The sequence below is a fragment of the Bombina bombina genome, chromosome 4 (genome assembly GCF_027579735.1).
Source record: "Bombina bombina isolate aBomBom1 chromosome 4, aBomBom1.pri, whole genome shotgun sequence".
NCBI lineage: Eukaryota > Metazoa > Chordata > Amphibia > Anura > Bombinatoridae > Bombina > Bombina bombina.
Window position 1 is genome coordinate 992,021,167 of NC_069502.1, and position 27,688 is coordinate 992,048,854.

The 27,688-nt window shown below is 37.9% G+C and overlaps 1 protein-coding gene across 1 annotated transcript in view; it reads left to right on the plus strand.

The window, feature by feature from the left end:
- LOC128658145 (protocadherin Fat 4-like) overlaps positions 1-27,688 on the plus strand; it is a 651,406-nt gene that overhangs the window by 272,685 nt on the left and 351,033 nt on the right. The window contains exons 24-25 of the mRNA XM_053712644.1: positions 8,272-8,419; positions 9,743-9,992. Coding sequence (XP_053568619.1) covers positions 8,272-8,419; positions 9,743-9,992 — 398 coding nt within the window. The remainder of the gene's footprint in view (positions 1-8,271; positions 8,420-9,742; positions 9,993-27,688) is intronic.

The following is a 27,688-nucleotide window of genomic DNA, read 5'->3' on the forward strand; positions in this document are numbered from 1 at the left end:
TCTAGGCGTTTGTTTCCTAACAGATTGCTGCCCTAGTTATAGAAAGCCAGAGTTGGTTACTCTATTCTTTCTTTTTTCTACAGGTCTCTGTAAGGAGTATGTGTCCTTTCATGCCTTGTGAGCAGTCTTCCTGCTAGACTGCAGGTAAGTGCTTTTGTCTTCTAGGTCTTGGAGACTTGCTCTTTAAAAGATTCATTATTTATATTCTCCAGTTTTTCTTTCTGTGATTTAGTAATCCTTTAAATAGGATTCATTTGCAGTATGCAGGCACTATGTGATTTGGGATTTGCACATTAGACCGGGTGCTGCTAAAAAAAAAAAAGTTTGGGCAGATGTTTGTGTAGTAACGGTTGTTGCTATGTCTTTTTCGAATTGCGCGCCTTTTTTCTTGTTTGCGCTTTTCCGGATGTGATGGTCATGTGATCCTTGTGTTTCAGTTATTCGGAACGAATTAGCGTCTCTTTGTTGTTGCTGCAGTCTGTCTCAGTGTATGTGTAGTTGCGTGTCAGTCTCTGTGTCCTCTTTAAAGGGACATTAAACCCCAAAATTTTCTTTCATGATTCAGATAGAGAATACAATTTTTTAAAAGTTTCCAATTTACTTCTATTATCAATTATTTATTTCATTCTCCTCTTATTCTTTGTTAAAGAGATACCTAGGTAGATAGCGTGCACATGCCTGAAGCACTACATGACAGGAAATAGTGCTGCCATCTAGTGATCCTGCTAATGTATAACATTGTTGCAAAACTGCTGCCAAATAGCGCTGCAGACACGTGCACACTCTTGAGCTAACATTTCTGCTTTTCAACAAATGATAACAGGAAAACAAAGATAATATTATAATAGAAGTAAATTATAAAGGTATTTAAAATTGTGTGTTACATCTGAATCATGAAAGAAAAAAATTGGGTTTTATGTCCCTTTAAGACTCCTGGAATTGCGGTAGGCACCTCAGTACTGTTGAGGTGTAGAGGTTGTTTTGCTAATGATTTTGTCCTTAATTCAAATTTATTCCTGGGGCTGATTTTTCTTAGCTATGAACATGGATAATGATTATATTGTTTTTAATAAAAAAAATTATGTTTAGAGGCGCAAATTGTTTCTCCCAAGCCTCAACGGCGTCACATGCAGTGCCCTGCAGTTCCTCTCAACCTTCTGGTGGGTTATATTTGCCTACAGATTTCACTGCACAGATATCTTCTGCTATATCTGCAGCTTTATCTGCCTTTCCTGTTTTAGGAAAACGCAAGAGGAAAACTAAACACATAATAGATTGTAAAGTGCCTGTTTCAGCAGCTACTATACAGGTTGATCCTCCTCATAATTCTAGGAAGGATGTTACCTCAGTTCCTTCGGAGGGTGAAATCTCTGATTCTGACAGTGTTAATCTTTTGTGTGAGGTAGAAGAAGAAAGCTTTAGGTTTAAGCTAGAACACCTTCATGTTTTATTAAATGAGGTTTTGGCTACTTTGGATGATTCTGACTCTCCTGTTGTAGTTAACCTTAAGAAATCTAGTAAGCTTAATAGATTCTATGATGTCTCTTCCTCTATGGGAGTGTTTCCTGTTCCAGATCGTGCAGGAATGGGTAAAAACAGGGATTCCTTTCTCCCCGTCTTCAGTTTTTAAGAAGATGTTTCCTATTGCTGAATCCATTAAGGATTCTTGGCGTACGGTGCCTAAAGTAGAAGGGGCTATTTCTTCTCGGGCTAAGAGAACTACTATCCCTATAGAGGAAAGTTGCTCTTGTAAGGATCCAATGGATAAGAAGCTGGAGGTATATTTATAAGAAGATGTATGTGCATCAGGGTCTTCAATGGCAACCTGCAGTTTGTATTGCCACAGTGACTAGTGCAGCATCTTATTGGTGTGATGCTTTATCTGAATCTATTTTAGAGGAAACTTTGTTGGAGGAAATTCAGGATAGGATTAAGGCCCGTAAGCTTGCCAATTCTTTCATTTCTGATGCTAACATGCAAGTTATTAAATTGGAGGCCAAGCTGTCTGGTTACTCTGTCTTGGCTCACAGGGCTTTGTGGCTTAAGTCTTGGTCAGCTGATGTTTCCTCCAAGTCTAAGCTTTCGGCACTTCCCTACATGGGTAAGACTTTATTTGTGTAGCAAAAAAAAGGGGGGTTAAATAAACTAGCGCTTAAGAGTTAATACCCCTTGCCTTATTCTCCTACTATCTACTTCCCAGATAGAAAGGTGTATAAAGTGAAAAAGTTATGGAGATTAGGCGCTTAATCTGCAAAAGGGATAAAGGTGTGTATGGAAGTCGTTAGCTAAATATATAGAAAAAAATGGACCTTGGACAAAATAAAAACATGATAATTCCAAGATAAAATAAATCACAATCCCTAAGTGTTGCAACACTATATCGATCAATTCATAAAATTTCTAAAATACAAAAGAGCAGATAAATCCTTTTATTTGTGTATGAAACAAATGTATATCTGAATTTTAGAAATTTTATGAATTGATCGATATAGTGTTGCAACACTTAGGGATTGTGATTTATTTTATCTTGGAATTATCATGTTTTTATTTTGAAAATAAATTGTAGAAGAATTTTTCACTTATTCTGTCCAAGGTCCATTTTTTTCTATATATTTAGCTAACGACTTCCATACACACCTTTATCCCTTTTGCAGATTAAACGCCTAATCTCCATAACTTTTTCACTTAAGACTTTATTTGGGCCAGGACTGGCAAAAATATCTGATATTACTGGTGGAAAAGGATCTTTTCTACCACAAGACAAGAAGATTACATTTAAGGGACGTCAAAGTAATTTTCATTCCTTTTGTAATTTCAAAAGTCAAAAGCCTTCCTCTTCTGCTTCCAAACAGGAACAATCCAAGTCTTCTTGGAGACCCAGTCAGTCCTGGAACAAGGGGAAGCAATCTAAGAAACCCTTAGCTGAGTCTAAGTCAGCATGATGGGTCGGCCCTTGGTCCGGAGTCAGATCAAATGGGGGGCAGACTTTCCCTGTTTTATCGGGAGTGGTTACAAGATGTCCCAGATCCTTGGGCTGTGGGCATTGTTTCTCAGGGTTACAAGATATAATTCAATTTTCTCCCTCCCATAGGCATGTTTCACCTCTCAAGGTTGTCTGCAAATCAAGTTAATAGAGAGGCATTCTTGAACTGCGTTCAGGATGTTTTCTCTCTGGGAGTGATTGTTCCAGTAAAGTAACAGGTTCTAGGATTCTATTCAAATCTGTTTGTAGTTCCCAAGAAAGAGGAAACTTGTCATCCCATTTTAGACCTAAAGTGTCTTAACAAGTTTCTCAGGATGCCGTCCTTCAAAATGGAGACCATTCGGTCCATTATTCTTTCGATTCAGGATGGTCAGTTCATGACGACCATAGACTGAGATTCGCTTTTCTAGACAAACACTTTCAGTTTGTGGCTCTTCTGTTTGGCCTTGCCACAGCTCCCAGAATTTTCTCAAAGGTTATGGGGGCTCTCTTGGCAGTGATCAGGTCTCGGGGAATTGCAGTGGCACTTTACTTAGACAATATTCTGGTTCAGGCCGTCATCTTTTCAACAAGCAAGCTCCCATACAGAGGTCTTGTTGTCTTTTCTACGTTCCCACGGATGGAAAGTGAATCTCGGAAACAGTTCCCCTGTTCCAGCTACAAGGGTGGTGTTCTTAGGGACTATAATAGATTCCCTATCTATGAAGATTTTTCTGACGGAGGTCTGGAAATCCAAAATTCTCTCTGCTTTCCTGTCTCTTCAGTCTACTGTTCAGCCATCTGTAGTCCAATGTATGGAAGTTATTGGGTTGATGGTCGCTTCCGTGGCTTACATCAACCACCACGGAGGAACTCAGAGTTGCTTAGCCATGAGGGAGATGGCTCAGATTATTCAGTGGGTGGAAGCTCACGATTGTTGTATATCTGCAATCCACATTCCAGGACTGAACAATTGGGAAGTGGATTTTCTAAGCAGACAGACATTTCATCCCGGGGAGTGGGCTCTCCATCCGGAGGTGTTCTCCAGGTTAACCCTCAAATGGGGGGTGCCAGAGTTGGATCTGGTGGCATCTCGGCAGAACACCAAGCTCCCAAGGTACGGTTCAAGGTCAAGAGATCCGCAGGCAGCTCTGATAGATGCTCTAGCGGTGCCTTGGGGGTTCGGTCTAGTTTGTCTTTTTCCTCCGTTTGCTCTTCTTCCACAAGCCATTGCTTGTATCAAACAGGAGAGAGTGTCAGTAATTCTAATAGCTCCGGCTTGGCCGCGCAGGATCTGGTATGTAGACTTACTGAACATGTCATATCTGCCTCCTTGGAGGCTGCCTCTGAGGAAGGATCTTCTAACTCAGGGTCCTTTCTTCCATCCAAATACCATTTCTCTTAAACTGACTGCTTGGAGATTGAATGCTTAGTTTTGTCTAAACGTGGTTTTTCTGAGTTTGTCATTGAGACCATGATCCAGGCTTGTAAATGTAACATCTCCTGGAGTGTGTTATAACATTATATCTACAGCCATCCTGCACCTTTAAGGATTCATCTCCGCCTCCATTTCCTGCTATAAAACCTTCCTCCTTTTGAGCATTCATTGCTCGGTATTGCCAGTTTTTGCTTAGATACTTGACTTATTGTGACCTGTTTTTCTACAGTCTATTTAAACAATGTTCTTCAATCTTTGTTTTGGAGTTTCTACAAAGGACTGTCATCCTCTCTACAAGCTCAGCAAGGAAATCCTTAACTTCCTTCAAGGCCTTATTCAGTTCCTGACTTCTAAAAACACCCGGGGTTGTTTGACTTCCAATCCCGGTTTGCGGTGACGTCACCACACTCAGTTGCATCTCGGCCGCATCCTCTGCTTTCCTCCCTGTAGCTCGGTAAGCACTTTCCCTGCTCATATCCAGTGCTACTCAGCTTGTTTATGCATTATCTTTTTTGTTTGCTTATATCAGTAATACCATTTATGTGTTAAGCACTCTTTATGTCTATGTATGTAGGAGTTATCACATATTACTCAGGTTATATTAAACTGCTCACTACTTGTTACAATGTATCAGTCTTATACATATGTAATGAGATTCATGTTGACTTGTATTGTCTCATACACTATTTGTAGAGTCTACGAATTTAGCTACAATTCCCTTCTCAATGTTATAAGAACAACATCCACTTTATGAAATTTAAAGAAACAGTACTTATTATCTTTGGTAACATAGTAGGCCCGTGGTTGGGATTCTTACTACTATTAAACTTTCTCCACAGATTAAAGGAGCCCTTACAACAAGCCTGTTACTCAGAAAATTTACCATAAGGTATGGCGTAAATACCTTACCTTTATTGGTGTGAATCTAAGGGCTACTCTTGGAGTAGGGTTAGGTTACCTAGAATTTTGTCTTTTCTCCAGGAAGGTCTGGAGAAAGGTTTGTTAGTCAATACTCTGAAAGGTCAGATTTCTGCTTTATCTATTCTATTGCATAAGCGTTTAGCGGTTGTGCCAGATGTTCAATCTTTTCAGAATCAAGCCTGTACAGGGCCGTCTTTAATATTGACTGGACCCTGGGCAAACATTTTCTTGGGCCCCCCATGCAATTTCGCTCTCCACCCCAACATCCCAAGAAAACAACTAAATCAATTTATTTTATTATTTTTTTTTTAAATTATTAGCTAATCATTTAAAAAAATAATGAAATAAATTGCAATATGTGAAACTGGACCTAAGCAGTACTAATAAGTAAATAAATATATAAATTCCACTGTGGATTGATTTAATATGCTTTTGAATGTGATTCTGGTGTGAGGTTAGCTGGTTAAAGAGATTTAGGGCAGCCAACAGGAGCAAAGCAAGGTAAAGACTGAGTAGGAAGCATGGAGGTGCAGTCAAATATAAGTTTACTGACTGGAACAGCAGAACTACTATGGGAAGCTGTAAAATCTGAGTCAGAGAGAAAAAAAAACTATAAAAATAAACCTTACCTTAATGTGTGAAGTATCAGCATGACATTATACATCAGCCACAGCAGCACATGTCACTTCTTTGCTAGGAACAAGTTCCCTCTCACCCTGCACTAGACAATGCTGTATGGGGGAGGGGCATGTGTGCACTCACTTATTCTTCCCACTGGCACCTTTCTACAAAGCACTGTTCCCCTAACAAACTTCAGTTAGTTGATCTTAGGGCCACAGCAGAAAATGCAGGGCTAAGGGGACCAGCAGACTGGATGCTGTCTGCCCAAGGATGCATGGATACAGTGTGAGATGAGTCACACAGCCTCAAGACTGAAGAGAGCAGTGTGTGCAGCTGCACTGATGCTCAAATCCTCACGTGCCTGCCACTCCAGCTTTCTGCTGCATGTGTCTAAAGTCAGCCCTACCCAGAAACAATCCCCACCACCAGAGCAGTTACCTGGTAACAGTGGTAACCCCAGCAGGACCTTTTCTGATGCAGTGGGATTGGCTGGATGCCGAGTTAGGGCTTAGCATTCAGTGCTGCACAGTGCACACCTAAAACAGCACATGGCACTAGCTTGGCATGTCACATGACAACGGCACGGTCTGGCACAGTTTCTCACAAATAAATATAAGCACATAATTTGTGACTGTGAGAGTATTATGACTGACTGTGTGTGTCCTCCATGTAACATGGCATCAGCAGTCTGGCATGAACCAAAAAAATATATATTTTTTTTAGGACTCTTGGGCCCCTCAGCAAAGACTGGGCCCTGGGCAGCTGCCCCTTTTGCCCTGTGTTAAAGATGGCCCTGAGCCTGCGTTTAAGTCTGTTACTCCTCCTTGGAGTCTTAATCTTGTTCCGTTTGAGCCAATGCATTCCTTAGATATTAAATTGTTATCTTGGAAGGTTTTGTTTCTTGTTGCTATTTCTTCTGCAAGGAGAGTTTCAGAACTCTCGGCTTTGCAGTATGATTCTCCTTACCTTATCTTTTATGCGGATAAGGTGGTCCTACGTACTAGGTTGGGTTTTCTTCCTAATGGGGTTTCGGTTAGGATATTAATCAGGAAATTGTTCTTCCTTCTCTCTGTCCCAATCCTTCTTCTCATATGGAGCGTCTGTTGCACAACTTGGATGTAGTGCGTGCTTAAAAATTCTATTTACAGGCGATTAAGGATTTTCGCCAGTCTTCTGCCCTTTTTGTTTGTTTTTTTGGGAAAGCGTAAGGGTCAGAAGGCTACTGCTACTTCTCTTTCCTTTTGGTTGAGAAGTATGATCCTAAGAGATTTACAGCTCATTTCACTAAGGCTGTCTCGTCTTCTTGGGCTTTCAAAAAGGAAGCTTCTGTGGGACAGATTTGCAAGGCTGCAACTTGGTCCTCTCTGCACACTTTTTCAAAATTTTATAAATTTGATACTTTTGCCTCAGCTGAGGCCTCTTTTGGGAGGAAGGTTCTTCAAGCGGTGGTGCCTTCTGTTTAGATCCACCGGTCTTTTCCCCTCCCTAGTCATCTATGTTCTCTAGCTTGGGTATTGGTTCCCACTAGTAATTGATTACGTCATGGACTCACCATATCTTAGGAAAGAAAAAAAATTTATGCTTACCTGATAAATGTATTTCTTTACGGATATGGTGAGTCCATGACCCCACACTTATATTTAGGACGGTTATTTTTTACTAAACCTCAGGCACCTCTACACCTTTGTGTTATTCCTTTTTCCATTTCCCTTTGGTCCAATGACTGGGGATTATGGGAAGTGGAGTGATATTTAACAGCTTTGCTGTGGTGCTCTTTGCCACCTCCTGCTGGACAGGAGAGATATTCCCACTAGTAATTGATGACGTCGGGGACTCACCATTTCCGGAAATAATATAATAATATTTATCAGGTAAGCATAAATTTTGTTTTCTTTCCTGGGTTTAAAGAATTTCCACTTCCCAGTTTGCCTTGAATAGCTGGTTCAATCACATATGACTGTAAACCATGTGCATCTGGCTCACACATGCATGGTACTCCATAGGTGACTTCACCCCCAACGTCACTAACTTTGACAGAGCTGAACTGTGCACAATAAATGCTTGTGCATCGCAAGTGCTTTCAGAGGGCAATTCAAATACAATCCCTTATTGCTTATATATGATTCTTGCAATTGTGGGTGTCTTCAAACATAGGAGGTACAGTATAAGGCTATGAAATATCCTATCAAGAGTTTATAAATACAACAACTCAGCAATAAGCAACAAGGCTTGATTTTTACTTTAAGTAAGTTTTCCCTCTTTGCTATTTGTGTAACTTCTTCTGTGACATTTCGTATTTTGTTTTCACTGAATCATTTACATCTTACAGACCAACACATCACTCACAATTGACATACTGGATATAAATGATAATGCTCCAGAATTTATGCAGAAACAATACTTTTCGGAAGTTTATTTAAACAGTCCTGTGGGAACACCTGTTGCTGTTGTACAAGCAAGGGACAGTGATCAGGCAAGTCGCATGTTAATCTTTCTCTGTTTTTTTGTTTTATATTTGCTTCAACAATAACATGCATACTGTTCTTTTTTTGTGGTTGTAGCAAGTAAATAATAATGATTAGATCCAGAGATGAAAAAAAAATTCTGTTTATATAGATAATTGCGTGAGGTTTATCTTTCTATATTACTTATGAAATACTTAAATGGACATTGTACTTAAATAATTATTTTATCTAGCAGCAGTTAAAGATGTTATTTATTTATTTTTTATTTATTCAATATTTTTTTTTTTAATGAAAAAAGTTCAATGGACATAAGCCCAAAATGTTTTTTTTTTCACGATTCAGATAAAATATACAATTTAAAAAAAAAAATGTTTCCAAACTGATTTAATTCCCATAGTATTCTTTGTTGAAGAGAATACCTATACAGGTAGCGAGCACATGTATGAAGCACTATATGACAGCAGTTTTGCAAGTATGCTTTTTAGCACTAGATGGCAGCATATAGTTCTACAGGCCATGTACACTCCTGAGCCTACCCACCTGCTTTTCAACAAAGGATACCAAGAGAACAACATCAATTTGATAATAGAAGTAAAATAGAACATTTATTAGATTGTACACTCTAGCTGTATCATAAAATAAAATTGTGGCTTTCATATCCATTTAAGTTACAGTTGTAATTGAAAGTACAATTCACAGGAAGTGCAACTGATACCTCAGATTCATTGCTCACTATATTTAAAAAAACAAATCACCATAATCATTTTTTTAAATATTCCCCGTTAGTTTAAACAAATACATTTTTTGTGTATCATGCAATATTTCTATTTAAAATTTACAAATTTAGAAAGGGGCAAATAGAGAAGAATTCTCTAACAAAATAAAACAATGAATTTTTAGAATAGAGTATACCTTTAATTTACATAATAACGGTAAGGCAGAAATCCTGACCATTGTTTTGTGTATTGCTGACATATTTGTTCTCAAAAAGAGGCCCAAAGGCTGGGTTCTTTCTTATAAAGCTTATAGAATTAAATGGACTCTAAGTCAAAATTAACCGTTCATGATTAAGATAGAGCATGCAAAGTTGTAAGACACTACAATTTACTTCCATTAGTGTAAACGTATATGAGTCTATGATTGGCTTATGACTGTCACATGATACAGGGGCCATCAAATTGAAGTAAATTTAGAAATTTGTCAGACAAACGCCTGTTCCTCATTTAAAATTCTGATTAAGTGTTACTGCATTGTCTTTTTATTATGCACTTGCTGATTATGCAATTCTACTGTACTAAATAGTCATTTAAGCATATTGTATCCTACTGCAGGGAGAAAATGGTATGATTGAATATCACTTATTGCCTAATTCAGCGCTGTCGAAATACTTTCTGTTTGAAAATGAGAAACATGGAAAACTCATAACAGCCAAAAGTGGTTTGAAACCTGGAAAGATAAACGTAACTGTGTTAGCTAAAGACAGAGGTGACCCTTCACTCAATAGTACAGCTTCTGTTATTGTAAATGTATTGTCTAAAATCTTGAAGCAAAAGTCTCTTCCAGAATTTAAGCAAAATGAATTAAGGTGAGATTTCTGTTGCTTGCAAGTAAAAAAAACACTACTGTTGTGGAGTATCTAAAAATAAACTTTCACTTGTTAGAAATATATATTCAAAGCAAAAATATGCAGATTTGTTTTTTTTCCCCCCAATAATACTAATTGTTTAAAAATAATACTAGTTGTTTACAAATAATACTAATTGTTTAAAAGTAATACTAGTTGTTTAAATATTTAAACAATTAGCATAAAGTTTCAGTGTTAATAAAGCAGTGGGTACCACGGTCACCATATTGTAACCAAGGTTTCCTTAACCAATGAGGCCAATTAGGCACAGTTATAAATATGTCACTAAAGAGTGCATGCAATGGCTTTGCACTTTTAAGAGGATCTGCAAAGCCAACAATTTTCAGGGTTAAATAGACTTTCATTATTTTCTTTGTCCCCTTTTCATGGGATTTAGCTCTGAAAATTGTGACTTTACTAATTCTCAGAACTGTAAAATCGCACTGCAGACTTATCAAGGCTAACTCTGCTACACATCTTTCCCTTATTAGCTTTAATAGGTAAGATTTGCAAAACAGTGTACTTTATACAAATAATATAACTGTAAGATGCAGATTGGCTCCTCCAAATGGGGCAAGTGGTGGGTGGAGTTTGGCTATTAAAAAACAATTGCAGCATATAAGATGGGGTTGTTTGTTGTTAATATTTAGACTTGACTGATATGTTATTCTATAGTAAGACTGATATGTTATTCTATAGTAAGACAACTATACTATGTTATTCTATAGTAAGTAAGACAACAGAAATATTTTGTAATTATAAGGTGTTTACTGTCCCTTTAATGTCCCATAAATTAGAGTCATAAATAAGCATTCCAACAATCTTATATTAGCTGCATGACATTTTTTATAAAATTATTTGAAATATAGTTTATCAACCTGTGTTTATTGACATGTGAAATGAGTATGCATAACACTTAAAGGGATACTGAACCCAATTTTTTACTTTCATGATTCAGATAGAGCATTCAATTTTAAGCAACTTTCCAATTTACTCCTGTTATAAATTTTTCTTCATTCTCTTGGTATCTTTATTTGAAAAAGCAGGAATGTAAGCTTATGAGCCATCCAAACTTTGGTTCAGCACCTGGGTACATTTTGCTGATCGGTGGCTAAATGTACCCACCAATCAGCAAGCGCTATCCAGGGTATAGCACAATATTGCGCTTATGCGAGCAATATTTGCACTCCACTCAGTAAAATGTGCACTGGTATAACAAGTGCGATGCAATACAAACATGACCTCGCGTTCACATTGCCTGGTAGCCAAGCGCTCCTGAGAGTACGCTTCCATAGGCTTCAATGGGAGCCTCGTTTTCATGTTGCTAGACATGGCAAGCCACGCAGCGCAGGGGTCAAATCACACAGCGATGGGCAGCAATAAATTAATATATATATATATATATATATATATATATATACATACAGTATATATATATATATATATATAAAATTGAAAAAAGGCATGCACTCTCTCTCTCTCTCTATATATATATATATATAAACACAAAAAAGGGGATACAGGGGCGCAAAACTCCTCTAAGCGTAGTATGTTATGAATCAAAAATAGATTTATTAAGAATCAACAGATACACACTCACACATTCAAACCTCAAACAAATATGAGGTATGGTAAAATCACATATGGGTATATGTATAGATATCACAACTTTACCGCAGTGTCCCAGGGTGAAGTCCTACAGGTTGTCTCACGGATCTACCATAAACTTCTGATGGTCTCAGAAGTATCCCTGTTCAAGCTCTTTTTCCAGCATAGGGTGTTATCAAATAGTCTCATTTAATCCCATATATAAAGGGTATAAAACAAAGTGGAACGCTCATCACAAACAAATTAACAGCTGCTCAGAGAAACTTCAGCCGGCAGAAGCAAAACCAGCTGAGCGTGTGTGATGCGTAGACAGTGGGCGCTGCCTAACGTGTTTCGTAGGAGGCTTTCTACTTCGTCAGAGGCTGCCCACTAAGGGATATTACCGTCTATATAAAAGATGACAAAGAAGGGGAGTGTCTATTAACATCACGCTCCTCCAATCGATGCTTAAGAAAATCTGAAAAAGCGGTTCTGATACAATCACAAGTTAAGGTTAAAACAAACTTTAGCATAAAAGATCAAACGTAAGTATTACGATATTTTACTCTAAATACAGGACAACATTGATTTGATACAAGCACATATTTACTTGATAAATATAAAGATAAGAGGAATACATAACAATAAAAGTTAAAATATCATTAGTTCATTTGCAATTCATAAACATAGATTCAACTAAAAAACCCTTCTCAAATAGTGGGGATAAATAAATGAATAAACAAATCACTAAAAACCCTTTATTAAGAAGCGCTTCATCTAAAAAACATATTTTACCATTACACTTAAAAATGTCTTAGCAGGGGGACATACAGATACCTTAAATACATTAAAAACAAAGTGTATTTAAATGACAATATATATTAAAAGCAGGGACTAAAAGGTGAATAAAAATGAAACCTAAATAATTAATGAAGCACAGACTAAAAGGTGTCATTATTTATCTATCAAGAAGGCTGCTAGATCTATTTCCCTATTTATACCTACTGGTTCAAGGTTCCCTAATGTTCGTATCCAATAGGTTTCCCTGCATCTAAGGGCCCCCCTCTAATATGCATTTCAACTGTTTCATTAAACCACTGGGATCTTTGTTATGAATCTCTGTGAAGTGGGCAGAGACACCATGGGTAAGCACTGCCTTTTCAGTATTAGCTAGATGCTCTCTAAAATGTGTTTGAGACTCCATTTGGTCCTCCCAATATAGATTTTACCACATGAACAGGATAAGTAGTAAACTTCGTGTGTGGTTTTACAATTCATAGAGCTCTTAATTTTATACACTTTGTTATCACAAAGAGAGGATAAACTTGAGCTGTCTTTATCTGTATGGGTACAGCTCAAACAGCTTTTCCTACCACATTTGTAAAAACCTTTTGATTTCCTTTGTAGCCAGTTGTCTCGCTTGGTTTCTTCCCTGAGCTAACTGGGTGCTAGGAGGTTTTTAAATTATAATTACTTGTGGTCTTTCAGTAAGTACTGTCTTGAGTACTGGATCTTGTAATAAGACAGACCAATGTTTTTTTTTTAAATTCTTTCAATTTGACAGGAAGACATTGAATTTAGTGATAAACAGTGGTTGATCTCTTAGCATCTTTTCTTTATCTTTCTTAGGTTTGTTTTGTAAGAGAGTTGTCCTATCTAGGCTCCTTGCTCTTAAGTAAGCTGATTCTACTAGAATGGAATCATAACCTTTGCTTAAAAAACGATCTTTAAGAACCATTGATTCCTTATCGAAGGTGTCCACATTCGTTTAGTTCCTCCTGACTCGCTGGAACTGCCTGAATGGGATGTTCGGAATCCACTTTTCATGGTGTCCACTGTCAGCATGTAAATAAGCATTCGTATCAGTGTCTTTTCTCAAGAGACTCATTTCTATTTGATTGCCAGTATGTGTGAATGTAAGATCCAGAAAAGTGATGGAATCCGAATTGTGGCATTCAGTAAAGCTAAGATTAAGCAAGTTTCGGTTCACATATGATATGAGTTTGGTGATTTCATGCTCTGGTCCTTGTCATATGATCAGGATATCTATGAACTGAAAACATCTCACTATATGGTCCGTAAACGGATTATTAGAGAAGATGAACATCTCCTCCCACCACCCCTAATACATATTTGTCAAATTTTGGGGAAAATTCTGTCCCCATTGCAGTCCCAGTGGTTTGCAGATAAAATTCCCCTTAAAAATAAAATCAATACTGTCAATGATAAAAACTCATTAATTAAAATCAATATAATTAGTTTTGCTAAAATAATACTCTATAGTTCTGATTAATTTAGTATCCCTTGACTGTAAGCCATAGCAATCAAGGCATCATATTGAGCTTTAAAGGTTTTAGTTGGATTTGTTTTCAATTTAATATAGGTATGTGTATCCCCCAGTAGTCGATAGGCTTCCTTAAGGTAGTCCTCTCTATCTTGCAATACTATGCCTCCTCCCTTATCTGCCTCATGGATTATCAGATTAGAGTCTTGTTTAAGATCTTCTAAAGCTTCTTTTTCTTCAAACTAAGGTTAAACTTCTTTTTAACATTGTGATTATTGTAACACATTTTCTCTAAATCGCGCAAGATAAGGTTATTAAAGACTGGAATAAAGTTACCTTGGGCATGTAGGGGATAAAACATGGAATTAGGTTTCAGGCCTGTATGATTAATTTTTAAGTTAGATGATTCTATCTCTAATTCTTCTAATGTTCTCACAAGATCTTGAGTATTTTCTACACTTAAAAAATCCTCATTTTCTCTTTCCAGATCCATGAGAGAGTCTAAAGTCAAGGACTCTTCCATTCAAGCCTATTTTGTTCATTATCTCTTATAATCTATACACAAAGCTTTTTCCTGTGCTTGTTTACTAGCATGGAACCTTTTTAGAGTAAGTTTACATGAAAACTTCTGAAGATCTATAAAGAGATCAAAATCACTTGGGTTTTGTGTAGGTGCAAAAGATAGACCCTTCTTCAATAGCTCCTCCTCTTTACTCGTTAGGATTCTGTAGCTAATATTGAAAATCATTTGATCATTTGCTTTCTCCCTCACCAGTCTTTGCCTTTTCTCCTTTTTGTATCTGAGTGGCACTCCTCGGCATCTTCTCCTTCGTCTCTGATCACTCTTTTTGGATTTCTTCCTGCTGGAGAGTCTCCTCCCCCTAAAAATGTGAATGATTACATTCCCTATTGGCTTTAAAATAATGGCTGATTATTCCTTTACATGAATCTTGATTTTAGCTGTTTGTGTATTTTGGTCTAGCACCCATATTGTCATAAAACCTACCATTTTTTAATTTGTTTATTGGGGTGTTGATATGTCATATTTTGATTACTCGATTGTTCTTTTATTTCATTCCAATTTCTTTTATTGTGTATTTCTTTAAATTAATTCTTTCTAGAATTCTTTTGATAAATCTGACCAGAAGAGGGACCCTTTTTACCCTCATCGCTAAAATTCTTTTTTTTTATATAGGTGTATTATTATTTTTTTAAGTTCCTATTCCCATTACTGGTAATGTATTTGTTTTTAGGTGTATTTCTATTACCATATTCATCCTCATTAATAACTTTTTTGTTCTTTGTGTGATTATAATTATGTTTCTGACCTTTTTTATTCTTTGGATTAAACTTTGGTTGTTCGTTAATGTGGTACCTATCTGAACTAGTTTCAGCTTCTACATTGTCACTAATATCAGTAGCTGGAACATTCTGAGTTGTTGTGTGGTTCATTTATGCATAGGCATTATTTAGTTTTTTCTTTTTGGTATTAATTACCTACTTCTCGGAAATTGCTATAGATTGTCTATTTCTCTTGTCTAGTTCTCTTAAATGATCATTCTCCCCACATTTTCCTGATTCTTCTTCAATCTCCCTTTTTTGTTCTGTGACAAACAAAAACATGTACAACACAAGTAGTTGAGTGGATATGGGGTAAAGCGTAAGTGTACTTTATAAACGTTCCCAAGATCTGCCTCTTCCATTGTATAGGTGTACAATCAACCTGTCTTATAATAAAATCCCAAATATCCGATGTGTGTATAACTAGTCAAAACAATTAATTAAGTGGATATGGGGTATAATGTAAGTGTACTTTATAAACGTTTCAAAATCTACCTCTACCTTGTAGAGGTGTATAATCAACTTTTTTTATAATGAAACCCCAAATGTCCACTGTGTGATAGTTCAATCATCTAAAAACATAACATAAGGAAATTAAATTTATAAAATTGTGTTCAAAGAGAAACACAAAAGTATATCTCATGCAGGCTTCTCCTGTGATATAAAATATAATATTTTATCTAGACTTGTGCAGCTTCGAAAAATTTGTTTCGGTTCGGTTCGGATCGATTCGGATCTATTAGAATTTCGGTTCGGATCGATTCGAATTCGGAAAAAAATGAATTAATTCGTTTCGGATTCATTCGGATTCGAAAAAATTCGGCTGGATTCGGTTCGATTCGGAATTTCGGTAAGTGTTAGGTGGGATGTGCTGTGTATTACACTAGTATTATGTACTGTATATTAGGTTTAACCCATAGCAGAGTGATAAAACCTAATATACTGTACAATACTAGTGTAATACACGGCCATCCGAATCTACCGAATAAATTCGAATCGATTCGGATTTATTCGGTAGATTCGGCACTACCGCAATTTGGAAATTCGAATCGATCCGAATCTCCGAATTCGACAAATTCGTCCGAATTTCGATTCGGACCGAATCAAATCTCACATGTCTAATTTTATCTATCTATGAATGCTATCTATATAAATAGAGCAAATATGCAGTAAATGTAGAGTCTCATAAGGGGGTGTCTACTACAAAAAAATCCTTGGTAGAGCCGACTAAGTATGGAAACAATTGTAGTATTGCTCTCCTATAGTGCTAACAAATAGCGTGAGCCTATATTTAATTACCCTGATCAGGATTCCCCCATAAGCTATAGGTATGTCGTAACTAGGCTATTGCAGTTTTTACCCCCAAAGTAGAGACAAAGTGCCAATAGAGGCCAACAAAAATATAGCTAAAGCTCTTTTTAGACAAATAATGCAGGAGAAAAAGTCCTTTGAAAAAGCAGTTGGCGAAACGTGCGTCAGGCGCTCGCACTGCTTCTCCTGCATTATTATAAAGTACACTTACATTATACCCCATATCCACTCAATTACTTGTGTTGACTAGTTATACACACAGCGGATATTTGGGATTTTATTATAAGACAAGTTGATTGTACACCTCTACAAAGGAAGAGGCAGATCTTGGGAACGTTTATAAAGTACACTTACACTTTACCCCATATCCACTCAACTACTTGTGTTGTACATGTTTTTGTTTGTCATGTTTTTTAATACCCTTTTTTAATATAAATTAATAAAAGTTATATTGTATTAGTCCTATTAGTCCTCCCTATACATTACTATACAGACAAGTCTCTTGACTCAAGTGTGCCATATATATATACCTCTTTTTTCTCCCTTTATTCTTTTGAAGTATAGTGGGTATTCAGAACATTTTATGTTTGAGACTTCACTTATTCTTTTTTTTTTTTTTTTTTTTAAAGGGGCAAGAAAGTACTTTTTTTTAACATTTCCCCTCACTTTTGGGTTGATTATCTCTGGTGGGGGACCAGATAGGATTATAAAATTTTCACAGATAAAAGTCGTCTATGGTCATTCTGATGTAAAAGTTTTAAGTTTGAGATTCCACTGGTTACAGAGCTAAGGTTAGTAGAAAGGTCTATTTTTTTTCATGATTTTTTTTAAATGAAGAGATTTATTATAAGAATAACAAATAATAAAAATAATTTAATAGTAATTATGTTTATGAATGACACCACAATTTCAAGCTACATGTTTGATTATAAGATGTGAGATTTCCTCATTTAGTATCTTGGAAATGTGGGAGTGTCAGGTGGCGAGAGTCAGCTCAGCAGGTGCCAGTTTTCTAACAACATTGTTCATGGGAACTTTTTGAATGATGTTCTTGGTCCAGGTGGGTGGATTTTACAAAAACATCACAGTTTTCCTCACTGATATCCTCAATCAAGCCTAACTACCATTGGGTGACCCAGTCATTATTTCGTAGGATCAGAGGTATATATTTCATCACTGCATGTCTTTCAAACTCTTGCGATGCAGGTATAAAGAAGCACTGGCAAGTATTGTCTGATACCACCTCAAAACAGTGTACCTGGAATTTTCTCACACTTACTAAACCGGCCTTTGAGTTTTAGTTAATGAAGTTCAGTTACTTCCTCTCTTTTGACATAGATGTATGTAACCTTCTTAATCTTCTCATTGCAAAAGAGGACCTTATCTTCAGGGGTGAGGATTTGACCCTCTATTGTCCTCTGCAAAGTGGATTTTGCTGTTTCCCTCTTAGACACTGAATACAAAAACAAACAGAAAATCATGATAAAAAATTAATTTAAAGAGATATTAATTGAAGGGTAATGTAAAAAAATTAATAGAGACCTGGAAGATTATGATATTAAAACACTAACCCCTCTGACTCCATACAGATGAAATGGAAACTAATAAATTGATACCTTCTGAACCAATTGAAATACATCAACCTAGGAAAATTTCAGTTTTTAGTAAACACAAAACAGTGAATAAATCAAATAACCAAAATACACCTAAACCTAATAGAATGCCAAATCATGCTAAAGGTCTACAAGATACTCTAGAGACACCCAAGCCAATACAAAGATATAAAGGTTATGAAAATCATAATGAAAAAAGAAGGGAACATTTCTATGATAGGCAAAATAATTATAATCCAAAACATCTGACACAGCAGAGACATTTCAGACCTCAAAACACATTTTACAATAGAGACGACAGATATACATCTATGTAACATAATACATATCAGGGATACTACAAAAATGATTCGGAACAGAAAAAATTAAATTATAGCCAATATTTTAACAGACACAGTTCTGACAGACAAAATAGAAATAGAAATAATTATAATGACGAAAGAGCCAATAATAACAACTGGAAAATTCCCTTGTCTGATACAAACCAATATATAATAATCATGAATCTGGAGATGCTACAAATTCTTTTTTAGAGCAGTCCCCAATAAAAGAAGGGACTTAAGCAAAAAAGAGAAAGAGAGGCAGAAGAGGTAGAAAAACCTCAAAAAAGACTAAGATAGCAATTTCACCAATAACAACAAAAAAATATACAACAAAGATTTTTAATATCAGCCAACATGCAGTTACAGATGAGCAATAAAATGTTCTTAAAAAAGTCTCACATTTGCACTATCTTGCAAACTCAACAAATTTGAAACATTAATCAAATACAAAGCTGTTTGTACGTAAATTAACCCTCAAAAGATATTTCTTGAAAACACAGATAAATAGATTAGAAAACACTCAAAGTAAGTTTAAACATTCAGATTTAAAAGCAAAATACCCAACTCATGAAAAGAGTGAATTTATAAAAAAACTTTGAAAATAAGATTATTTGAATTTCAAAGAAAGACAGGTACTTAAAAACTTACAGAAACTTAAAGAGTTAACTATAAAACCGGCTGACAAAGGAGGGGGAATTGTCATTATGGGCACTAGTTACTATTTGCAAGAATCAAATAGATTATGAAATGACAATTCTACATACATTAAAAATAACCCCATTTCAAGCCAAAAAAGATAACTTAATGAGACCATTCAAAGGGCAAAGACTTTAGGTATACTAACGGATTCAGAATTTAATTTCCTCACAATAGAACACCCTAGGGTCCTCAATTTTTACTTTTTGCCAAAAGTCCATAAAGATATTTTACGCCCACCAGAGCGAACGATAATTTCTGGCATAGAATCACTGTCCTCTAATCAATCACAATATGTAGATTACTTCCTCCAAGAGTACATAATCACCCTTCCAGCATACCTAAAAGATTCTACAAACTTTTTGAATTATATAAATGAAATAGAATGGGAGGAGAATTACATCATGGTTACCTGCAATTTTAATTCACTGTACACCAATATTTGCAATAAGTTAGGTCTTCAAGCCATCACACATTTCCTAAATAAGGACACAAGACTTTTAACCCCTTAAGGACAAGGCCATTTTTCAATTGCTTTCCCTTAAAGGGACATTAAACACCTGATAAAAATTGCTGAAACCTACTTTTTCTTATTAAACAAAAACAGAATTTATGCTTACCTGATAAATTACTTTCTCTTACAGGTGTATTCAGTCCACGGATTCATCCTTGTGGGATATTCTCAATCCCTACAGGAAGTGGCAAAGAGAGCACACAGCAAAGCTGTCCATATAGCTCCCCTCAGGCTCTGCCCCCCCCCCAGAGAAAAAGGAGAACCATAGGGTGCAGTGGTGACTGTAGTTATTGTAAATTAAATTTGAACCTGACTTAAATGTCAGGGCGGGCCGTGGACTGAATACACCTGTAAGAGAAAGTAATTTATCAGGTAAGCATAAATTCTGTTTTCTCCTACTTGGTGTATTCAGTCCACGGATTCATCCTTACTTGTGGGATACCAATACCAAAGCAATAGGACACGGATGAAGGGAGGGAACAAGTCAGGTAACCTAAACGGAAGGCACCACTGCTTGCAAAACCTTTCTCCCAAAAATAGCCTCCGAAGAAGCAAAAGTATCGAATTTGTAAAATTTGGCGAATGTATGCAGTGAAGACCAAGTCGCTGCCTTACAAATCTGTTCAACAGAAGCCTCATTCTTGAAAGCCCATGTGGAAGCCACAGCTCTGGTGGAATGAGCTGTAATTCGTTCAGGAGGCTGTTTACCAGCAGTCTCATAAGCCAATCGGATGATGCTTTTCAGCCAGAATGAAAGAGAGGTAGCAGTCGCTTTCTGACCTCTCCTCTTACCAGAATACACAACAAACAAGGATGATGTTTGTCTGAAATCTTTAGTTGCTTTTAAATAGAACTTTAAAGCACGAACCACATCAAGATTGTGCAACAGTCGTTCCGTCTTAGAAACTGGATTAGGGCACAGAGAAGGAACAATGATTTCCTGGTTAATATTCTTATTAGAAACCACCTTTGGAAGGAAACCAGGTTTAGTATGCAAAACAACCTTATGTGCATGGAACACCAGATAGGGTGAATCACACTGTAAAGCAGACAATTCTGCAACTCTCCGAGCAGAAGAAATAGCTACTAAAAACAAAACTTCCAAGATAATAACTTGATATCTATGGAATGCAAAGGTTCAAACGGAACCCCTTGAAGAACTGAAAGAACTAAATTTAGACTCCATGGAGGAGCCACAGGTCTGTAGACAGGCTTGATTCTAACTAGGGCCTGTGCAAACGCCTGAACGTCTGGTACAGCTGCCAGACGCTTGTGTAACAGATAGACAGAGCAGATATCTGTCCCTTTAAGGAACTAGCTGACAGACCTTTCTCCAAACCTTCTTGGAGAAAAGACAATATCCTTGGAATCCTAACCTTACTCCACGAGTAACCCTTGGATTCACACCAACAAAGATATTTTCGCCATATCTTATGGTAAATTCTCCTGGTGACAGGCTTTCTGGCCTGCATCAGAGTATCTATAACTGATTCAGAGAAACCCCGCTTAGCTAGGATTAAGCGTTCAATCTCCAAGCAGTCAGTTGCAGAGAAACTAGATTTAGATGCTTGAAAGGACCTTGGATTAGAAGATCCTGCCTCGATGGCAGTTTCCATGGTGGGACCGATGACATGTCCACTAGGTCTGCATACCAAGTCCTGCATGGCCACGCAGGCGCTATCAGAATTACCAAAGCCTTCTCCTGTTTGAATCTGGCTATTAGCCGAGGGAGAAGAGGAAACGGTGGAAAGACATAAGCTAGACTGAATGACCAAGGCGCTATTAATGCATCTCTCAATGCCGCCTTGGGATCCCTGGATCTGGATCCGTAAAGGGGAAGTTTGGTGTTCTGACGGGACGCCATCAGATCCAACTCTGGAATGCCCCAAAGCTGGGTCAGCTGAGCAAAAACCTCCGGGTGGAGTTCCCACTCCCCTGGATGGAAAGTCTGACGACTTAGAAAATCCGCCTCACAGTTGTCTACCCCTGGGATGTGAATTGCAGATAGATGGCAGGAGTGATCCTCCGCCCATTTGATAATCTTGGATACTTCCTTCATCGCTAGGGAACTCTTTGTTCCTCCCTGATGATTGATGTACGCTACAGTCGTGATGTTGTCTGACTGAAATCTGATGAATTTGGCCTCTGCTAGTTGAGGCCACGCCTGGAGCGTATTGAATATCGCTCTCAGCCCAAAAATGTTTATCGGGAGAAGAGATTCTTCCCGAGACCATAGTCCCTGAGCCTTCAGGGAGTTCCAGACCGCACCCCAGCCTACCAGACTGGCATCGGTCGTGACAATGATCCACTCTGGTCTGCGGAAACTCATTCCCTGAGACAGGTGATCTTGAGACAACCACCAGAGAAGAGAGTCTCTGGTTTTTTGATCCATTTGAATTTGAGGAGACAAATCTGCGTAATCTTCATTCCACTGTTTGAGCATGCACAGCTGCAGTGGTCTGAGATGGATTCGGGCGATTCGTCCATTGCCGCAACCATTAAACCAATTACTTCCATGCACTGAGCCACAGAAGGCTGAGGAATGGAATGAAGAACTCGGCAAGTATTCAACAGTTTTGACTTCCTGACCTCTGTCAGAAAGATTTTCATTTCTACCGAGTCTATTAGTGTTCCCAGAAAGGGAACCCTTGTGAGCGGGGACAGAGAACTCTTTTCTACGTTCACCTTCCACCAGTGAGACCTTAGAAAGGCCAGAACGATGTCCGTATGAGCCTTGGCTCTGTGAAAGGACGACGCCTGTATTAATATGTCGTCTAGGTAAGGTGCTACTGCAATGCCCCGCGGTCTTAGTACCGCTAGAAGGGACCCTAGCACCTTTGTGAAAATTCTGGGAGCTGTGGCCAACCCGAAAGGAAGGGCCACGAACTGGTAATGTTTGTCCAGAAAGGCGAACCTTAGGAACTGATGGTGATCTTTGTGGATAGGAATATGTAGGTACGCATCCTTTAGATCCACGGTAGTCATATATTGACCTTCCTGGATCATCGGCAAGATTGTCCGAATGGTTTCCATCTTGAAAGACGGAACTCTGAGGAATTTGTTTAGAATTTTTAGATCCAGGATTGGCCTGAAAGTTCCTTCCTTTTTGGGAACTATGAACAGGTTTGAGTAAAAGCCCAGTACTTGTTCTGCAATTGGAACTGGGTGTATCACTCCCATTTTTAGTAGATCTTCTACACAGTGTAAGAACGCCTGTTTCTTTGTTTGGTCTGAAGACAAACGAGAAATGTGGAACCTTTCCCTTGGGGGATAATCTCCTTTAGGGTTATTTGCAGGTGTAAATTAAGCCTCCCTGAAGTCCTCCTGTACTCTTAAGGCTCTGCACATGAAGCTGCATGGAGCTGTGTTGCAAATCAACTGTGCAATTGAGGCGCAAAAATGAGGCCCCCTCCTTCATTACTCCAGAGTTATGGGGCCTTTCTGAGTCAGATTAGCTGTCTTACAAAATGCCAGGCGTAAAAAAGTCCCCAAAAAGTGTTTCCAACGTCTAAAACACTTAATAAATATAAGATTACCTAAATAAAGTAATCGATTTAGCCCATCACAGTGTCTGTCAGTATTAAAGCCCTAAACTGAAGCCATCATTCTATACTGTGTCTCAGAAAATGGCTTACCTTCCCTCATGGGATTACTGTCAGTCTTCTAGCACTACCAAGTCTTGTTAGAAAAAATGACTGAACATACCTTAAGCAGTATAAGCCTGCAAACTGTTCCCCCCAACTGAAGTTCTCCTGTACTCAACAGTCCTGTGTGGGAACAGCAATGGATTTTAGTTACAACATGCTAAAATCTTTTTCCTCTCAGCAGAAATCTTCATCACTTTCTGCTTCAGAGTAAATAGTACAAACCGGCACTATTTAAAAATAACAAACTCTTGATTGAAGAAATAAAAACTACAAATCTAACACCACAAACTCTTTACCCTCCCGTGGAGATGCTACTTGTTAGAGCGGCAAAGAGAATGACTGGGGGGGCGGAGCCTGAGGGGAGCTATATGGACAGCTTTGCTGTGTGCTCTCTTTGCCACTTCCTGTAGGGATTGAGAATATCCCACAAATAAGGATGAATCAGTGGACTGAATACACCAAGTAAGAGAAATAAAGTAATCACTGCTGCCTATTTTATCTGTTCCTCTTAGCCCAAACTTTTGAAGGAGATTGTTTTAAAATACAGTGTTGAGGCAGTGCTTGATTTCCTATGTAAGCTGCCATATTGTAGCGTGCGTTACAGGGCTCAGTAGTCACATGATACACACACCATATTATCTATGCATACACAGTACTTAGAGGAAGGAATCACATCTCTCTCCCCTTGCAGCGTGTGAGCTGCAGTGTCTGAAAAGTTATTTCTCAGTGAGGGTATAAATATATTTCATTTCCCTGTTAATGTATATAAAACATGTTATGCAGAAATTTTAACAAAATACTTATAACTACTGTGTTTATGTTTTTAACTCCCCCCACACACACACAGGTTTTTTTCTCTCCTCAAACTCTGTCCGTAGTTTTATGCTCAGTAAGCACTTACCAGAGCCGGTTCCTGTGTTATTATTGTAAAACTACTTACTGCTCTGGGAGGGAGGGGGATAGGGAGGAGGAAGATCCCACGGACGGCATGCTGCATATCATTAGTTCAAAAGACTTCTTCTTTTCATGACCTCTCCTCCTGAATGTAAATCACTAAGGACTGACACCCAGCATAAGACGTTTAGCAAGGATCGTATGCATTATTTAGCAGTGTCATTTAGAGTTGGGCGGTAGCCGTCAAAACCAGCGTTAGAGGCTCCTAACGCTGGTTTTGGGCTACTGCTGGTATTTAGAGTCAGTCAGGAAAGGGTCTAACGCTCACTTTCCAGCCGCGACTTTTCCATATCGCAGATCCCCTTACATCAATTGCGTATCCTATCTTTTCAATGGGATCTTTCTAACGCAGGTATTTAGAGTTGTGTCTGAAGTGAGTGTTAGAAATCTAACGACAAAACTCCAGCCGCAGAAAAAAGTCAGTAGTTAAGAGCTTTCTGGGCTAACGCCGGTTTATAAAGCTCTTAACTACTGTGCTCTAAAGTACACTAACACCCATAAACTACCTATGTACCCCTAAACCGAGGTCCCCCCCACATCGCCGCCACTATATTTAAATTTTTTAACCCCTAATCTTCCGCTCCGTACACTGCCGCCAACTACGTTATCCCCATGTACCCCTAATCTGCTGCCCCTAACACCGCCGACCCCTATATTATATTAATTAACCCCTAATCTGCCCCCCACAACGTCGCCGCCAGTTATCTACACTTATTAACCCCTAATCTGCCGTCCGCACGCCGCCGCCAGCTACATTATAGCTATGTACCCCTAATCTGCTGCCCCTAACACCGCCGACCCCTATATTATATTTATTAACCCCTAATCTGCCCCCCTCAACGTCGCCTCCACCTGCCTATACTTATTAAACCCTAATCTGCCGAGCGGACCGCACCGCTACTATAATAAAGTTATTAACCCCTAATCCGCCTCACTCCTGCCTCAATAACCCTATAATAAATAGTATTAACCCCTAATCTGCCCTCCCTAACATCGCCGACACCTAACTTCAAGTATTAACCCCTAATCTGCCGATTGGAGCTCACCGCTACTCTAATAAATTTTTTAACCCCTAAAGCTAATTTTAACCCTAACCCTAACACCCCCCTAAGTTAAATATAATTTTATTCTAACGAAATAAATTAACTCTTATTAAATAAATTATTCCTATTTAAATCTAAATTCTTACCTGTAAAATAAACCCTAATATAGCTACAACATAAATTATAATTATATTGTAGCTATTTTAGGATTAATATTTATTTTACAGGCAACTTTGTATTTATTTTAACCAGGTACAATAGCTATTAAATAGTTAAGAACTATTTAATAGCTAAAATAGTTAAAATAATTACAAAATTACCTGTAAAATAAATCCTAACCTAAGTTACAATTAAACCTAACACTACACTATCAATAAATTAATTAAATAAAATACCTACAATTATCTACAATTAAACCTAACACTACACTATCAATAAATTAATTAAATACAATACCTACAAATAAATACAATGAAATAAACTAACTAAAGTACAAAAAATAAAAAAGAACTAAGTTACAAAAAATAAAAAAATATTTACAAACATTAGAAAAATATTACAACAATTTTAAACTAATTACACCTACTCTAAGCCCCCTAATAAAATAACAAAGACCCCCAAAATAAAAAAATGCCCTACCCTATTCTAAATTTAAAAAGTTCAAAGCTCTTTTACCTTACCAGCCCTGAACAGGGCCCTTTGCGGGGCATGCCCCAAAGAATTCAGCTCTTTTGCCTGTAAAAAAACACATACAATACCCCCCCAACATTACAACCCACCACCCACATACCCCTAATCTAACCCAAACCCCCCTTAAATAAACCTAACACTAAGCCCCTGAAGATCTTCCTACCTTATCTTCACCTCACCGGGTCCCGATCTGTCCAGAAGAGCCTCCGATGTCTTGATCCAAGCCCAAGCGGGGGGCTGAAGAGTGACGTCCATCCTCGGGCTGAAGTCTGGATCCAAGCGGCGGCTGAAGAAATCCATCATCGGGCTGAAGTCGGAAGTCCATCATCGGGATGAAGTCTTCTATCAAGCCGCATCTTCAATCTTCTTTCTTCTGGAGCGGATCCAACCTCTTCAAGCAACGCCTACTAGCCGAATGACGGTTCCTTTAAATGACGTCATCCAAGATGGCGTCCCTCGAATTCCGATTGGCTGATAGGATTCTATCAGCCAATCGGAATTAAGGTAGGAAAATTCTGATTGGCTGATGGAATCAGCCAATCAGAATCAAGTTCAATCCGATTGGCTGATCCAATCAGCCAATCAGATTGAGCTCGCATTCTATTGGCTGTTCCGATCAGCCAATAGAATGCAAGCTCAATCTGATTGGCTGATCGGATCAGCCAATCGGATTGAACTTGATTCTGATTGGCTGATTCCATCAGCCAATCAGAATTTTCCTACCTTAATTCCGATTGGCTGATAGAATCCTATCAGCCAATCGGAATTCGAGGGACGCCATCTTGGATGACGTTCCTTAAAGGAACCGTCATTCTTCAGTTGGACGTCGGAGGAAGAAGATTGGTCCGCGCTGGAGGTCTTCACGATGGAGTCGTTCCTCATCGGATGAAGATAGAAGATGCCGCTTGGATCAAGATGGTTGTCGGTCTGGATCGCCTCTTCTTCCCGGATAGGATGAAGACTTTGGAGCCTCTTCTGGACCTCTTCAGCCGCAGGATTATGGATCGCCAGCCCCCGCTTGAGTTGGATGAAGATTTCGGAGCCAGGACCGATCGGTGATACCCGGCGAGGTGAAGATAAGGTAGGAAGATCTTCAGGCGCTTAGTGTTAGGTTTATTTAAGGGGGGTTTGGGTTAGATTAGGGGTATGTGGGTGGTGGGTTGTAATGTTGGGGGGGGTATTGTATGTTTTTTTTTTACAGGCAAAAGAGCTTAATTCTTTGGGGCATGCCCCACAAAGGGCCCTGTTCAGGGCTGGTAAGGTAAAAGAGCTTTGAACTTTTTTAATTTAGAATAGGGTAGGGCATTTTTTTATTTTGGGGAGCTTTGTTATTTTATTAGGGGGCTTAGAGTAGGTCTAATTAGTTTAAAATTGTTGTAATATTTTTCTAATGTTTGTAAATATTTTTTTATTTTTGTAACTTAGTTCTTTTTTATTTTTTGTACTTTAGTTAGTTTATTTAAATGTATTTATTTGTAGGTATTGTATTTAATTAATTTATTGATAGTGTAGTGTTAGGTTTAATTGTAGATAATTGTAGGTATTTTATTTAATTTATTTATTGATAGTGTAGTGTTAGGTTTAATTGTAGATAATTGTAGGTATTTTATTTAATTTATTTATTGATAGTGTAGTGTTAGGTTTAATTGTAACT